We start from the raw sequence: 15,202 nt of genomic DNA, 5'->3' as shown, positions 1-15,202 counted from the left end.
GCAATCATGCCTATCTAACTTCCTACCGAATTGAAAGACAGTATAACTCACTAACTAGTAACTTTCCTCTCTATCTCTCGCCATCAACGGCTTTTGCACACTAGACAGTGGGGAGGTAGAAAATCAAAGAATATTATAAATGTTTAAAGGACTGAGAGATTAAGAGGGAACAAAGAAGCTTCAGAGAGATTTGAGTCCATGGTCTGCACTTCCAACGTCGATCCAATTGTAATGTCCGTAGCGGACAAACTAAGCGTATATGTACACTTTGAAAAGCAGAGTCACGTGATACCTTTATCCGTCGACCTGGGTTACACAATCATACGTCACACTTGGTGATCCATACAATCTTTGTGCCAGAGCTTCATGACTCGTACGCATGCTTTTCGTATCTACATACATATACATATACCACAACAGCCCCATATGACATGTACCTTCATCCTCACCCTTTTCAGATCTTGGTCTCACTCCCCCTCAACGCCTCGATATCCACAACTTCCTTGACGGCTTCGGTAGTAAGCACAAAAGGACTTGTATCGTCTATACAAACACTGTCTTCGATCCTAATGCCTATGCCCCTCGCCCACTTGGGCCAACGCTCATCGTCTGGGACGTAGACACCGGGTTCGACCGTCACACACATGTTCTTCTCGAAGAGTCTGCTTCGGGAGAGGCCGGGGCTATCGTGTACGTCTAGGCCGACGTAGTGACCGACGTGGTGGGGAAAGAGTGTTTGTATAGCGTCTGGAGAGGACATATCAAACCCCAGATCCTTGAGGCCTTGAGCTAGGGAGTGCGAAGCCATGTGATGCAATTTATCAAGAGAAAAGTGGGAGTCCGTACGACAAAGAGAGATGCAACTACGCTGTACAGCCAGGAGTACCTCGTACAAGTCTTTTTGCGACGAGGAAAATTTACCGGATACGGGCCATGTACGCGTGATGTCTGTAACGTAGCCGCCATATTGGGCACCGGCGTCGACGAGGACGAGGTGGTTGGGGTTTAGTTGCATGTCGTTTGAGACGTAGTGGATCGTGTTTGCGTTGATGCCGCCAGCTACGACGGGCACGTAGGCAGGGCCGTCGCACGAGTCTTGCTTGAACCAGTAGTCGAGGAAGGAGTCGAGGTCTTTTTCTGTGGTGAAGGTTTGGCGCATGGCGTCCGTTATGGCACGGCCGGAATGTTGGCCGGCGTGGCGCATGTTTTTGATCTCTGTGTCGCTTTTGATGAGACGCAGTTCGTTTACGAGTGGACGTAGGGACTTGATGCTTGCTGGGGATTCGCGGAAAACGCTATATATACCACCTGTGCGTGAAGGTTCTGCACCCGCCAGGTAGCGGGAAATCAGGTTCTTGGAGACGCGGTTTTGGGGAAGGTCGGTGTAGATGTTTTGCACGCGGTTTACTATCTCGGGGAGGAGGCGGGGTAGGTCGTCGATACTACCGCTCACATCTGCATTGAAGACATCTTCTGCGGCTTCAACGCCTGACCTGGGACCTTCCCATGCTTCCACTTTGGGATCCTTGGGTCGCACATATAGATGAAAAGTATGGTCACCATCCTCATGTTTCTCTATGATAGCCAATGCATCCTGCTCTTTGAACCCTGTGAGATACAGGAAGTCTGGGTCTTGGTGGAACTTATAGAAGACGGCACCTGATGCATATTTCAAGTCATTCGCCGCGAGTATGGCAACGGAATTGGGCGGCAACTCTTTGGCAAGGGCAGCGCGGCGTTGGTGGTACTCCAGGGCTGTAATTCCGGGTGTAACTACCATGAGAGTTAGTATATGTCAGCTGAATCCAGGGACAGGTATTACCTTCCCCAGCCTTGAGGAGATGTGGATGCGTCTCATGCAGTGGTTGGCCGAACCGAAGTTCTGCTGCAGGAACGGCAATCTCAGCGTAGGTCCTCGTGATGCCAACTCTTGCGTCCCGCGTCCTCGTCCATGCTCTGCTATCACCACGCCATCGCACGCGTGCAATTGGCCGCAATAGTCGCAAGGCCGAATTCATGAGGGCGGAAAAGAAGGGCGGAGGTTGCAACGAGCGAATCAAGCTTTGGCGGAAGAGGGAGTACTTTCCGCTGCCATGACGCTAGCGGTCGATAGTGGGGAAACTGGCCAGGCCGGCTGACGTACCGTGTACCTGCATGTGCCACTACAGCTCCTCCCCCGCAAACACCCCCATTGTTGCCTTGTACAGCAAACGCATATATGACACGCTCACTAAACACTATACGTAGTCATAAACACTACTCGACAAGACCACCACCGTATTCGCAAATACTATCCGCCCAAGAATGGCCTCCTCGGCCCCCAGATCCAGCGTGGTCCCGCTCGAGCAGCTACAGAGCTTCCAGGAACACCTGAATAAGTCTACGCGCATTCTTGCCCTACTCGGCGCGGGATTGTCCGCTTCATCAGGACTGCCAACGTTTAGAGGAGCCGGAGGAATGTGGCGGACACATGACGCGACATCGCTGGCGACACCACAGGCCTTTGAGCGAGACCCCGGCCTAGTGTGGCAATTCTACAGCTACCGACGGCATATGGCGCTCAAGGCCAAGCCGAATCCTGCGCATTATGCGCTTGCAGAGCTAGCGAGGAAGAGGGAAGAATTCATCACGCTGAGTCAAAACGTCGATGGTGCGCATAGCCCCGAGGCTCTTTCATGCTATAGCTAACGACGACCCTTCTAGGACTATCGCCCCGCGCCCAACATCCCATTGATAAGCTCAAACTCCTCCATGGCTCACTTTTCGACGTAAAGTGCTCCGACTTCTTCTGCAAGTACGTCGAGCGAAACAACTACACCGATCCCATCGTGCCTGCCCTCGCCATTCCCAGCGATGACTCAGATCCGACGACGACCTCTGCCCTCGCAGCTCGCGAACTAGACATTTCAGACATCAATGTCGCTATTCCTGAGCTCGACTACTCGCATCTGCCACACTGCCCTGCCTGCAAAACTGGCTTGTTGCGCCCCGGCGTCGTTTGGTTCGGAGAGGCTCTGCCAAAGGATGTCATGAAGGATGTGGATGATTTTATTGACGACGACCGAAATGTCGACCTCATCATGGTTATCGGTACAAGTGCAAAGGTATATCCTGCAGCTGGCTATGTGGACGAAGCGCGCATGAAGGGGGCGCGTGTGGCTGTCATCAACATGGACCCTGAAGACATTCCCGCCGGCGGTTTGTACGATAAAGACTGGTTTTTTCAGGGTGATGCCGCGCGAATTGTGCCTGAGCTACTGAAGAGTGTTATTGGTGAGATCGATATCGAGAAGATGGGGGATGCCGCTGAGGGCTCATGAGTCCAGGTTCTTTGGTGTTGTGCAGATGTAGGGAAGCGATGGCTTGACTTCTACTCATTCAGCGACATTTTTAATATATGACCAGCTGAGGGTATGCGATATCAGTGGGCCAATTGACCCCTGGTACATAGGTTTCAAGTGAGGAATGTCGGTACCTAGGTACAGACCATGGACTAAGTTCCCAATTCAGTGTCGATAGCTACATTGTATGAGAATACTCAATCATATTACCTAATATCCTCAACACATCTCGCAGGTAGACTTCAAAGGCTCGATTTGCCCGCATGTACAATAATTGATGAAATGAAGTGACCTCTAAGAGGTGCAGACAAGTCGCCCTGCCAAGACGCTCCGCACAACTAGTGCCCTTCTCGGTTACTCCACCCGAACACCACTCAATGTCCCGCAACCTCAAAAGCTTCCCCTCGTCGAACAATGCGACGATCATCCAGAACAATGAAGGAGCGCAGACGTCTTCTCAACAAGCAAGGGTTTCGATCCTTACCTGACTAGCGTCTAGCACCTGCGTTTCACGTGTTTTCCCATCAATCACTGCCCCTTGTTGATAATCCTCCTGTATATTAGCCAATCGCTCATCTCCATCTCCATCCGAGCGACTACAGAAGCGGGTCATCGACAGGCTTGGCAGCCAGATAGCGGACGCTGCTCCCGATCGCTTCGTAGGCCCGATATCCTTCTGGTGGAAGTATATGCGATGGTTGTAACATGCATGTGAGATCTCAACATTCATCCATATATCAATCCGGACTTTCTAACAATTAACAAAGTTCGAAATGGACCAAGTCTGTTCCTTAAACAGGGAAAACTCGGACCTTGCCTAAGTTTGACATCATATAGGATGCTTTCCTACTCTAGTATACACCCGGATATGCAACCGAAGCCAAACAGACGGGAGATGCGCAGATCTAACACGGCGTCGTACTTGACAAGGTATAGTGGCGAAAAATTGTACCCACCCAACGATGCGACATTGTGCACACGCGTTGGTACAGTACTAAGTATAATAATTTCTACATATTCATGCGTTCTCGGATGTAATGAAAGATGCTCATCAGTCCTCAAAGATTGTGAGGATCAAACCAAGCACGGGCTTAACACGCCACATGCATATTTTGACCTACATCTGGCTCGCAATTCTTTGACTCAACATCTGCTGTGCCGATTACCGGTAAGCAAGCCTTGCCTGGGCTGCCCAGTCTGCATAGGGCCTCCCAGGCCCCGAGAAGTCTCCACAGTTTAGTAAATTTGTCTCCAGATGCAGGTTGGTACTCGCAGTATTCGGCTGCTTTGCAGCGACTTAGATTAGTTGCGTCCGGTGGGTCGTCATCAAGTAAGACATTATGCACGTTGCGAGGTATCCTCATATTAAAGCGACAGATACATAAGAAGACTACGTGGCAGCCACGATTCAGGCACCCTGACGATAGAACCTCACGCTGTTCACAACATCAGCAGAACGCGGTTTTCTAGCTAAGATGGTAAAACTACAGTTTCTCATCCGATCGCTCTGTCTGGCGTCTTTTTCAGTAGCAGCAGTACTTCCTAGATCTGCTACTCCCGAATGCAAGAACCCCGTGAAACGGCTAGAATGGTAACTCTACCCAACCCCACCACGTACAACAACGATCCTCTTGCTAAACCATGTCCCATCATAGGCGCCAGATGACCACCTCCCAAAAGAAAAGCTACATCGACGCCGTTCTCTGCCTCACCACCAAAGAAGCCATATCAGGAATCAATGGTACCGTAAACCGGTTCGACGACCACCAAGCCGTGCACAACAAGCAAACCCCCTACATCCACTTCGTCGGCCACTTCATCCTCTGGCATCGCTACTTCGTCGCGACCTACGAAAAAGCCCTCCGAGATGAATGCGGCTACACGGGCGGCCAACCCTACTGGGACTGGTCCCTCGATGGCGATGCCTCAGACCCCCAATCCACCAAACCCACAAAATCCCCCGTATTCGACCCCGTCACCGGCTTCGGCGGCAACGGCATCAGAGTCGTCGCCACCCCCAAGCAAAACCCCTTCAACCTCACCAGCACAGGTGGCGGCTGCGTACAAGATGGACCCTTTGTAGCCCCCAACTTCATGGTAAACTACCCTGGCCCCCCATCTTGTCTTCGCCGTGACTTCATCCCCGCCTTCCTAAACACATGGACGGATCCCAAACTCGTCGAGAACCTACTTTCCCAACCTACCTACGAAACATTTGACCACGCACTCGAGGGTACACCGACGTTCTACAAGCCGAACCTGCACGGCTCTGGACATTTTGGCGTCGGGGGTATCCTGGGACAGGCGGGCAATGCGTCGAATAGTCCTGCAGAGCCGCTGTTTTATTTGCATCATGGAAATATCGATCATTTGTATTGGATGTGGCAGCAGAAGGATCTCGAGACGAGGCTATCGCAGGTAGGCGGGCCAGTGAACAGGGATGATCTGTCGGGTCCGAATGTTACGTTGGATTTTGAGGTGAATATGGGGAAGTTGGCGGGGAGTGTGCCGTTGAGGGATTTGATGGATACAGAGGGAGGGTTGCTTTGTTATACTTATTAGGTGGGTGGTTGCTGGCTGGGTTGCATGGTTTACTGTAGAGTTGGGGGATGAGTGGGTGAGGTTGCGAGCGGTGGTTTGGACTCGTTTTGTCTTGATTTACGACTGCTTTATATGCTTATCTATTGGAACAAGGTCCCTCTAGTAGTATGACTACTATGGATAACCGAGTGGGAGGAGGGACAAGGCGGGGTGGCTGCAACGTATTGTATTGACTATACTCGTTTGGTGTCAAGGTCTCACTCTATTGTGGTGGGTGCTATTGTCCACCGGGCAGTGCCTGCCACACCAGCACATCATGTGATCCCCAAGCACCTTCTACCTGGACTGAACCCAGATATTCTCAACATTATCTATACATGCCGTTGATATGAAGCATTTCATTTGCCTCCTCACCTCGTTGGACGCCAATTCAGGATCATTCTAGCTTTGGGTTCATCTTTAGCGTAATACCCACGCAAGTCCGTGCTGCAATTCGTTCATAATACATCCTCACGACATATTCCAACACCTCTTTTCTTAGTCAGTGATTGATTCTTGGCACGCGTATTTTTCGTCGCGCCTACCTATTGCAATTGACTGTTCGGCTGGGACCGACACGCTAACTCAGCGGGATTCATCCCGCCTGCCTGCCTGCCACCTGCCCCGCCTTCCACTTCCCCGTCCTCACTTCACTTCCACATGACAACGCCATGAATTTCCTAGATGGATACTTGAGCTCTAGATGATGACTTTTATTTGTTGAAACATATGCGCAGCCCTTCACGCTTCATCGTTTCTTCCAAAATCAACATCGAGAGTCACGCCAAGGCGCGCATGCAGCAGAAGACGCCGTTCAGTCAATAACAAGGCTTGGTCGACATTTGCTGTCATGCATGACGCCTTACGGCGAAATTTGAGCCCGTAGACTGGCTGCACATGTGTATCGCCTCGATTGCAAGGCACAGCTGTTAACATGGTCGCCTAACTCATATCTTCATCCTCCCTCAACACAAAGACGTTAACTTGCTTTTCGGATACCATCAGTACTATTGAAAAGCTGGCACTATTAGTAGTAGTATGACTACCTAATAGAGCGCTCTCTAAGGCACAACGGTAGTGGTGGTACGACTCGTATTGTATTGACTAAGGAGCTATTCACACGTTCGTAGATCCGTGTTGCGTGCAGCTGCGTCCAAGCTCCCCGCTAGGACCCACCTGCACGTGTCACCAATCATGTGACTACTCCTCCGCTTGATACCACCAAGTCACTTACGGACTGTATTCTCAACACTCCCCCACAGGCCTTACGTGACTTGTTCTAGTGCCCTTCATCAATAACTCCCAGCATCTTCTTAAACCTTTCGAAAGCAACTCTCTGCAGTGGCTTAGTCATTCCGTCGGCAACCATCTCGTCAGTCGGAATATAAGAAATCTGGAGCTTCTTCTGCTCAGCTAGGTCTCTAATGAAGTGGTAGCAGATGTCAATGTGCTTAGAACGTTCGTGCAGATGCGGATTCTTCACCAGTGCAATCGCTCCCTGATTGTCACCGTACATCTGGACTGTGATACCGTTCTCATTGACGTATTGGTGCAGGCCGAGATCTCTGAGTACTTGAGCTGCCCACTGTCCCTGCTTGGCGTACATGGCTTGTGAGATGTACTCAGACTCAGCACTTGAGGTTGCCACTGACTTCTGCTTCTTTGCTGCCCAAGAGAATGGTCCTCCATAGAACATTCCGACTCCCCCAGACATGCTCTTCCGGTCTGTCTTATCGCTTGCCCAGTCAGCGTCGGTGTAGATCCCAAACTCGTTTTGGTGATCTCCTCCTGGACCGAAGCGAATCTTCTGCTTTACTGTTGACCGTAGATATCTCATTAGATTCTTTAACGCAGTCCCGTGCATCTCTACAGGGTCTCTCATGTACTGGGCTAGTCGTCCAAGTACAAAGGCAATGTCTGGTCTCGTGAATACCATTGCGTACATTAAGCTTCCAATAATCTGTGAATATTGTGTGGAGTCGATTCTGGCGTCTTCAGGAGTAGCAGGCTTTAGGTGTTCGTAGTCTGCAGCAGGGATCTTCTTTGACTTGTACTTTGCTGAGGTGATACCATACTTATCTAGGACTGTCTCTAGGTACTGCTGTTGATCGAGGTAAATAGCTTTGTTAGCTCTATCGCGGGTGACTCTAACTCCAAGGATCTTTCGAATCTCCCCCAGGTTCTTGGAGTTGAATCTCGTAAGGAGCATTTCGTCGAACCAGGCTAGGTCTGAAGTGAGTTTCGCGGCAGCAGCAATGTCGTCAACATAAACCAGTAGTGAAATACCTCTGCCTTTATGCGTGAATAGGCAGGGGTCTGCAAGGCTCTGTGTAAAACCGATCTCAGTTAAGAACCCCTTAAGTAGCAGGTTCCAATCTCGTCCAGCTTGCTTAAGTCCGTAAAGACTCCTCAAAACCTTCAGAACGTTGCCTTTCTTAACTTTTACCCCAGCTGGTGTTGTGAGGTAGATGTCTTCTTTTAAGTATGACTCAGTGAATGCGTTCTTGATGTCCCACTGCCAGCATTCCATGCCCTGTTTGGCAACAGTAGCAAGGAATAACCTTAAGGTGTCCATTCGTACTGTCGGGGCGAAAGTCTCGGTGTAGTCAATCCCGTGTTGTTGACTGAACCCTCGAGCAACAAGTCTGGCCTTGAACCTCTCAATCGTACCATCAACTTTAAGCTTGACAGTAAACACCCATTTTGTGGTGACGAGGTTTGCACCCTGGGTGGAATAAGCTCTTCCCAAGTTCCGTTCCCCACAAGAGTCCTGATCTCTTCCTCAATTGCCTCTTTCCACTTCAGTGCGTTCTCTGGGTCGCTTATAGCTTGTTTATAGGTCTGAGGGATTCTAATGCCTTTAACTTCTGTTGCTGCGAAAGCTTTGCCGCTAAGTTCTGCTCGTCCCGTGACATCGAGGTTTCCACTTACAATCACCGTATAGAAGGCTTTAACAATCGTCTCGTGTGCAGACTCTTCATGGTGGTGCGTAGATGTCGGTATTTCAGTTGTGGGGTCTTCGTCAGCTCGGCTCTCTCGTAGGACAGCTAGCATAGCTTTGACAATTTTGGCTTGGCGATGTTCATCCTCCATGTCGTCAAATGTATCTCGCTTTCTCTTTTGGGTCCGAGTCCTGAAGTGATACCTAGCTGATGGTTCGGCTGCTACTGGGTTGGTAACTTCGTCTACCTCCATTTCTTCGCTCTCATCCTCTACTGTTGGCGCGGGTGGAGTGATGGTAGGTGATGGGTGCGCAGGTGCTGGCGTAGGCGGCGATGGTGGCGGCGGTGATGGCGGCGATGGTGGCGGCGATGATGGCGGCGGCAATGGCGGCGATGATGGCGGCAGTTCAATATCAACATCCAGGGCGTCGGGTTTAGTTAGTTGATTTAGGTTCTTCTTTGGTCTTCCTCTGGCTTTCCGTGGGATGAGCTCATTAGATGTGCCCATTGGACCTGATTTGACTCTCAAGTTCAGGTCTATCTTTCCCCCTGGCACCTTCTCATTAGTTTGGATGACGCTAACTCTATGCGTATATCCAAGGTCAGGAGAGTAGACTTTGAACTGCTTGTCTGTAGTTTCAGAATATCCCATAAAGACGCCTGCTCGACCACGGTGCACTAACTTGTCTAATCTCCCTTTCGCTGGCAGCGTCTTTGGATTGAGATAGGTGTAACACTTGCTCCCCCAGACTCGTACGTGGTCTACGCCTGGGCGTTTCCCTGAGAATACCTGCTCTGGAGACGTGGGTTTTCCCTCGACCAGCGGTCCTGTTGGCAGTCTATTGCGGATGTAGGCGTCAGCCTCAGCGGCCTCGTCCCAGAACTCAATAGGAAGTTGTGCATCATCGAGCATTGCCCTCATTGCGTGTTCGGCAGTCTGGATGCTTCGCTCCACTGGTCCATTTTGATTCGAGCTCGCAATTACGGTGTAGTCGGCCTGAACCCCGTCTTCAGTTTCCCACTGGTTTATCACAAGCTTTAGTTCTGGCGCATTGTCTGATCTGCAGGCCTTCACCTTCTTCCCAGTCTGGAGCTCTACCTTTGCCTTCCATCTGCGTAGCTCTAGGATAGCCTGGTCCTTGGTTTTCAGTGGTATCGACCAGTTCTTTCGGGAGTGGTTGCAGATTATTTGCATAAGGTAGTTATTTCCGCGGAGTGATGTAGGGAACGGTCCAGCTAAGTCAAGAGATACTAGTGCTAGTACCTCCTTTTTGTGTTCTGCTAGGATTTTGTTCATCTTATTCCTCATCTTGCCTTTAAGGCATGGGTCACAGAAGCGCCTGTGGGCTGGGGGTACTTTAATCTTTTCAATTGTCGTTACCTTATACAGGTTTCGTAGCATTGCTGGGCCGTAGTGAGCAAACCGTCTGTGCATTAGCCTGTAGTTCCGGCGATCTTTCTTCGTGGACTTGTCTTCTTCGGATTCGTCTGGGTCCTGGTCGGATTGTGTCTCGGGTTGTGTCTCCTGACTTTCCTCCGCAGTGCTTTGATCGTTGCTGTCGGTCCGAGTCTTGCCTGCAATAAACGCCTTTCCTGAGTACTTGCTTGCAATGTGGCTTACGATGTACAGACCGTCCTTCTGTGCTGCTTGTACTGCGATTCTTGATTTGTCCTTAAAATACATGTTCTTGTCATCAAAAATGCCTTGAAGTCCCTCCCTACACAACCGTCTTGCTGCGATTAGATTCACGCCGAGCTTAGGTACGTAGAGAACCTTTCGGAGTAATCCTGTTGTCCCATCCAGTGCCTTCATCATAACAGTACCACGTTGGGTAGAATGAAGAAATCCTCCCCCAACCTGGATAGTGGTGAGCGGCGTGCGCTTTAGCGGTCCTCTAAACAGGTTTCTCTTGTCAGTCATGTGTGATGAAGCACCAGTATCAGCAATCCAGTTCGCCGGTGTGCTTTTACTAGCTTGTTCCGCAGAGATATGGCAGTGTTGCGTACATTCTGTTTCCACGGATGTAGACTCGTGGCTGGTCTCGCTGTCCGTGCCTGAGGAGCCATTGTCCGTTCCAGAGTCAGAATCCTGATTCTTGGCTGCGTACCCATGCTTGCGCCTCGAGGTTGTCTTGACTGTAGGCTTGACAGGTTTGTCAGATCGCTTCTTGTTCTCATTTCTAGAAGGTCTCTTCGACTTGGCTGCGCGTCTCTCAGCTCTTTCGTCTTTCTCTCGAAGTTTTCTTCCGAATTCCTGAATTTCACCCTTGTATTTGCAGTCTCGGGCCCAGTGTTCTCCCTTACAATGGAGGCATCCTGTGGATGGGCCTAATTCAGGCGATGTAGAACGGGGGCGGTCGCGCATCGAGGAGTCCGAGCTTCTATGGTCATTCGGGTGACGGTACTTCGGGAATGCTACATTTGCATGCTCAGCCGTGTCGTTCAGTCGCAGCTCCTTCGTGCGGAGTGCAGCAATCTTTTCGTCAACCGTGAGAGAGGTCTGGACATCGAGATAGTCGATTACTGATCCGTAGCTTTCTGGAAGAGCGCGTAGCATGATCTGGAGAAGTGCCTCATCATTGTAGAGTCCCTTGGCAGCAGGCTTAGCTGCAATAATCTTGCGGCGGTATTCTTTTAGCTTTGCCCACGTGTAGTCGACATCCTTCTCGTCTTTCCAGGTGAAGTTCTGAAGCTTGGTCATGATGTTGTTGGCTGTCAACTGATCAGTCTTTGAGTACTTGACCTTCAGTGCGGTCCAGAGGGCAGATGCAGTCTCGTACTCGTCTGCGAGAGCGTCGTCATCATCAAGGAGACTGTTTGTGATGTAGAACAGTGCCTTAGCCTCATCCTTGTCGTATTCCTTTGCCTTTTCAGCGTTCCATGTACCTCCCAGTCGTTCGAAGTCGCTTGTCAGGCCTAGGACGCTTGCTTGTTCTGTAGGGTTGACAGTGCCGGCCGGGTCTTGAGAGGTGTTGGCAGTTGATGTGGAGGTGCCAGCTCCATGTCGTGCAATCCAGGCGTACGCGTGCTTCGTGACTTCGATAGTGTAGAAGATTCCCTTTCCCTTCAGCTTCAGTTTGTTATTGCGGAACCATTTCTCGTGATTCTCCTTCGTCAGCTTTGGGATCTTAGGCTCCTTATCGTATCTGTCGTCGCTGCCCATCTTCGCGGTTGTGCTTTTGACTGTCTGTGACGCGTCAAATGCCGTAGTTGTGTGTGGTTTCGAGGTGTAGGGGGTGTTTAGTGGGTTTGTAAACGTTTTGGCGTCTGCGCCCTTCAGCTTTCTCTAGCTGGAACCGTATGCTCGTTTTCGGTGTGTGAGAAGCTCGTCTCGTCTTCCGTGTGCGAGAAGCCCGTCTCGTCTTTCGTATGCGAGAAGCTCGTCTCGTCTTCCGTGTGCGAGAAGCTCGTCTCGTCTTCCGTGTGCGAGAAGCTCGTCTCGACTTTCGTGGCTTCAGATCACCTTGATCTGGTGGGTCGCCGAACCGTAGAGCACCGAGCAACCGGGCTCATAACCTATTGAAAAGCTGGCACTATTAGTAGTAGTATGACTACCTAATAGAGCGCTCTCTAAGGCACAACGGTAGTGGTGGTACGACTCGTATTGTATTGACTAAGGAGCTATTCACACGTTCGTAGATCCGTGTTGCGTGCAGCTGCGTCCAAGCTCCCCGCTAGGACCCACCTGCACGTGTCACCAATCATGTGACTACTCCTCCGCTTGATACCACCAAGTCACTTACGGACTGTATTCTCAACAAGTACCCTGTTTTAGGTCTTCTAGATATATAACATACCACCACCTGTGATCTTCATGATCATTATCTTGACTTGATAACTACTTGGAAAGCACATGTATAGTATGTACAATCCCTTGCTATCGGTTTATTGAAAGCACTAACTTATATCTTTTTACACTAATTCTGTATTTTTATATCTGTTCAATCGCTCCCCCCTAGTTTCGTTTTTTTTCGTCTTTTCCCGGCACCAATCAGGATAGCTATTCGGATCCCACTTCTGAACCCTGGTTGCCACTAAAGTATCTTGTCCATCCTGTTCCTTCGTTTCATAGACAAAGAACGGCTTTCTCTTGTACCCCTTGAGATACGTTTCCATGAACTCATCTTCCTCCATAATCATAAGCAGCGCATTCCGCTGTCCTTCCAACTCCAGATACAGGTATCTAGTCAAATTCTGGATCTGCACCGCCGACTCGGCAGCAAGCCCCGGTTTACTCTCCTGATAGTGTTTCTTGTGGTACACTAGCGCATCTAGGTAGGGACCTAGGCTCGGTACAAAGATCTTCTGGGAATGTCCTGCGCTTCCTCCTTGGCAGAGATGTCAACAAGCAAGTCAAGCTGGCTTGATTCTTATCGATTGCAGATCACAGACAATATAGAGGCTCGTGCACAGTGGCACGTCCCAGAGAATGGTCTGTGATCTGCAATCGATAAGAATCAAGCCAGCTTGACTTGCTTGTTGACATCTCTGCTCCTTGGGGGAGGCCATGGAAAATAAGTCGGGGTGCCGCGGGTTGACGTGGCTGCATCCCCCGAGGCAATCCTATGCTTCGCAAACGCAATCACGAGCGGCACCACGCAATTCAAGATCGAAGATTCGTCGCAAACGATCGCGTTCCACGCTAGCCAAGGTTTCATTGTCTACCTCGAGTTACTACAATTTGGTGGTGGCTTCGTGGAACCGATCGCCGCGAGTGAACCCTTTTATGATGGGTTCCTCGCGTCCCGGGCGGATCTTCTCGTTTTGCGTGGTGTGACGGTGGCTGAGCGGGGTGCCGATGGTGACTTGTTGGACTTTCGTTGGCTATTGAAGACGACGGCGGAACGGGGCTCACTTCTCCCACGGCTGGATCGGGACAAAGTAGGGGCGTTGAAGGAGGTGGCGGGAATGTTGTTGTGGTGGGAGGCTTTGGTTCTTTTGGGTATTCTTAGGGAGGAGGATTTTGTATTATTTTCTTCCATGTAATTCCATTCTTAATTCACTGTTTTTCTGTTTTCAAAAGTTTAGGAGGCTGTCTTGTGAAGTGGTGCATCCTCTAACACAGTTTGATAAGCTCGTAGGATTGCTCTATATCTGGATATCAGATATAAAGGATGTATGGAAGACCTTCAGGTCATACAAATGTGGCAATGAGATGTTTATAGGATTGACCCGTTCACTTTCTCAACATCTGAAAGCACGAGTGGTGATCAGAGGGCACGAATCTAGAATCAGGTTGGCGCATCAATCCGTACGTAGAGGGGATTTGATCTGCATAATCCATGGCTCGAGACTTCCACTCATTCTGCGTCCCTTGGAGGACGGGAAATACCAACTGGTGGGCCAGTGCTATTATGAGGGCGCCATGCGCGGCGAAGATGTAATATAGGATGAGACGGACGCGGATGAGTTTGCAATTGTATGAGTAACATGGGGATGTGAAGTACAGCTGGGTTGTATATTAGTATTACAGATCGATAGGCTTGTAGCCCCTGTAGCCGTCAAATATGCTCAAGTGAAGCCGTCAAATATGCTCAAGTGAAGCCGTACACTAACCTTGAAGTTATGAATGCTACTGTTGGTAGAGCGGTAGCACTAGTGCTGAAAGGAAATAACGATAACTAGGAATGCATTCTGTTCGGTGATGGTTCCGATTGATTGTTCTATATCTAGGTTGCTATGAAGATATACGCGGGGTTAGTACGAGTCAGACCGAAGTAGGACCGACGCGGCCCGTGATTAACATCTGTAATCCGACAGCTACTATAAATATGAGTAAATAAGTCACATTTTTGGATAAGCACAATAGCCAACATGGCAGTATCGACTTTACAACAACGATTCGTTGCTCAAGTCTACAGAAGATGTGATCTAAACGTAAGAATACCGATTAAGAACTATGCAGCAGCACAAACAGTAACCTTTACATCTTCTTCTGATACTAACCCATGTCCGAAGATAAGCCAACAGGCAATGTCTCAATCCTAACCGTTAAACTACTGGTGGCCTGTCTCTGGAGTTGGAGTTGTTATGTAAATTGACAAGAAAGGGATGATAGGGTTGTACAGGCGAAGTGTATCAGCGGGTTTAGGTAGAAAAGGACATTTTTCTATATAAACAAGGTGTTGGTTGGGATAAACAAAGGTTTCCAATTCAACAAATCATTATAACATCAATCATCCATGGCATTCATCTACACTATACATTTCATGTACATCCATGTCTTCCAGCATAACCCTGAGAAATGCTGTACTGGTTGGCTACGTTCAGCAGCCAAACGTCTGGATATTCAATTACAGCATTCAAAATCCCCGATTTTACCACTCATCGCTAGAACAG

At 49.7% G+C, this 15,202-nt stretch overlaps 4 protein-coding genes across 4 annotated transcripts; 2 read left to right on the top strand and 2 right to left on the bottom strand.

The window, feature by feature from the left end:
• Positions 1-454: 454 nt before the first annotated feature.
• Positions 455-2,018, bottom strand: PtrM4_021090 (PepP, Xaa-Pro aminopeptidase; the record flags this gene model as incomplete). The annotated part of the gene is made up of 2 exons (XM_066103430.1): positions 455-1,773; positions 1,823-2,018. The coding sequence occupies 2 exons, from the start codon at positions 2,016-2,018 to the stop codon at positions 455-457; spliced, it is 1,515 nt and encodes a 504-aa protein (XP_065965632.1).
• Positions 2,019-2,304: 286 nt separating this feature from the next.
• On the top strand, positions 2,305-3,320 carry PtrM4_021080 (SIR2, NAD-dependent protein deacetylase, SIR2 family; the record flags this gene model as incomplete). The annotated part of the gene is made up of 2 exons (XM_001931951.1): positions 2,305-2,650; positions 2,704-3,320. The coding sequence occupies 2 exons, from the start codon at positions 2,305-2,307 to the stop codon at positions 3,318-3,320; spliced, it is 963 nt and encodes a 320-aa protein (XP_001931986.1).
• A 1,662-nt stretch (positions 3,321-4,982) lies between these two features.
• On the top strand, positions 4,983-5,903 carry PtrM4_021070 (Tyrosinase multi-domain protein; the record flags this gene model as incomplete). Its single annotated transcript, XM_001931950.2, has 1 exon — positions 4,983-5,903. One exon carries the CDS (start codon positions 4,983-4,985, stop codon positions 5,901-5,903), a length of 921 nt encoding a protein of 306 aa, XP_001931985.2.
• Positions 5,904-7,200: 1,297 nt separating this feature from the next.
• Positions 7,201-12,026, bottom strand: PtrM4_021060 (UBN2 multi-domain protein; the record flags this gene model as incomplete). Its single annotated transcript, XM_066103429.1, has 2 exons — positions 7,201-8,646; positions 8,685-12,026. 2 exons carry the CDS (start codon positions 12,024-12,026, stop codon positions 7,201-7,203), a joined length of 4,788 nt encoding a protein of 1,595 aa, XP_065965631.1.
• Positions 12,027-15,202: the final 3,176 nt, after the last annotated feature.

Source organism: Pyrenophora tritici-repentis, chromosome 1, assembly GCF_003171515.1.
Source record: "Pyrenophora tritici-repentis strain M4 chromosome 1, whole genome shotgun sequence".
Classification (NCBI taxonomy): domain Eukaryota; kingdom Fungi; phylum Ascomycota; class Dothideomycetes; order Pleosporales; family Pleosporaceae; genus Pyrenophora; species Pyrenophora tritici-repentis.
This window is presented reverse-complemented; position numbering and strand designations above follow the sequence as displayed.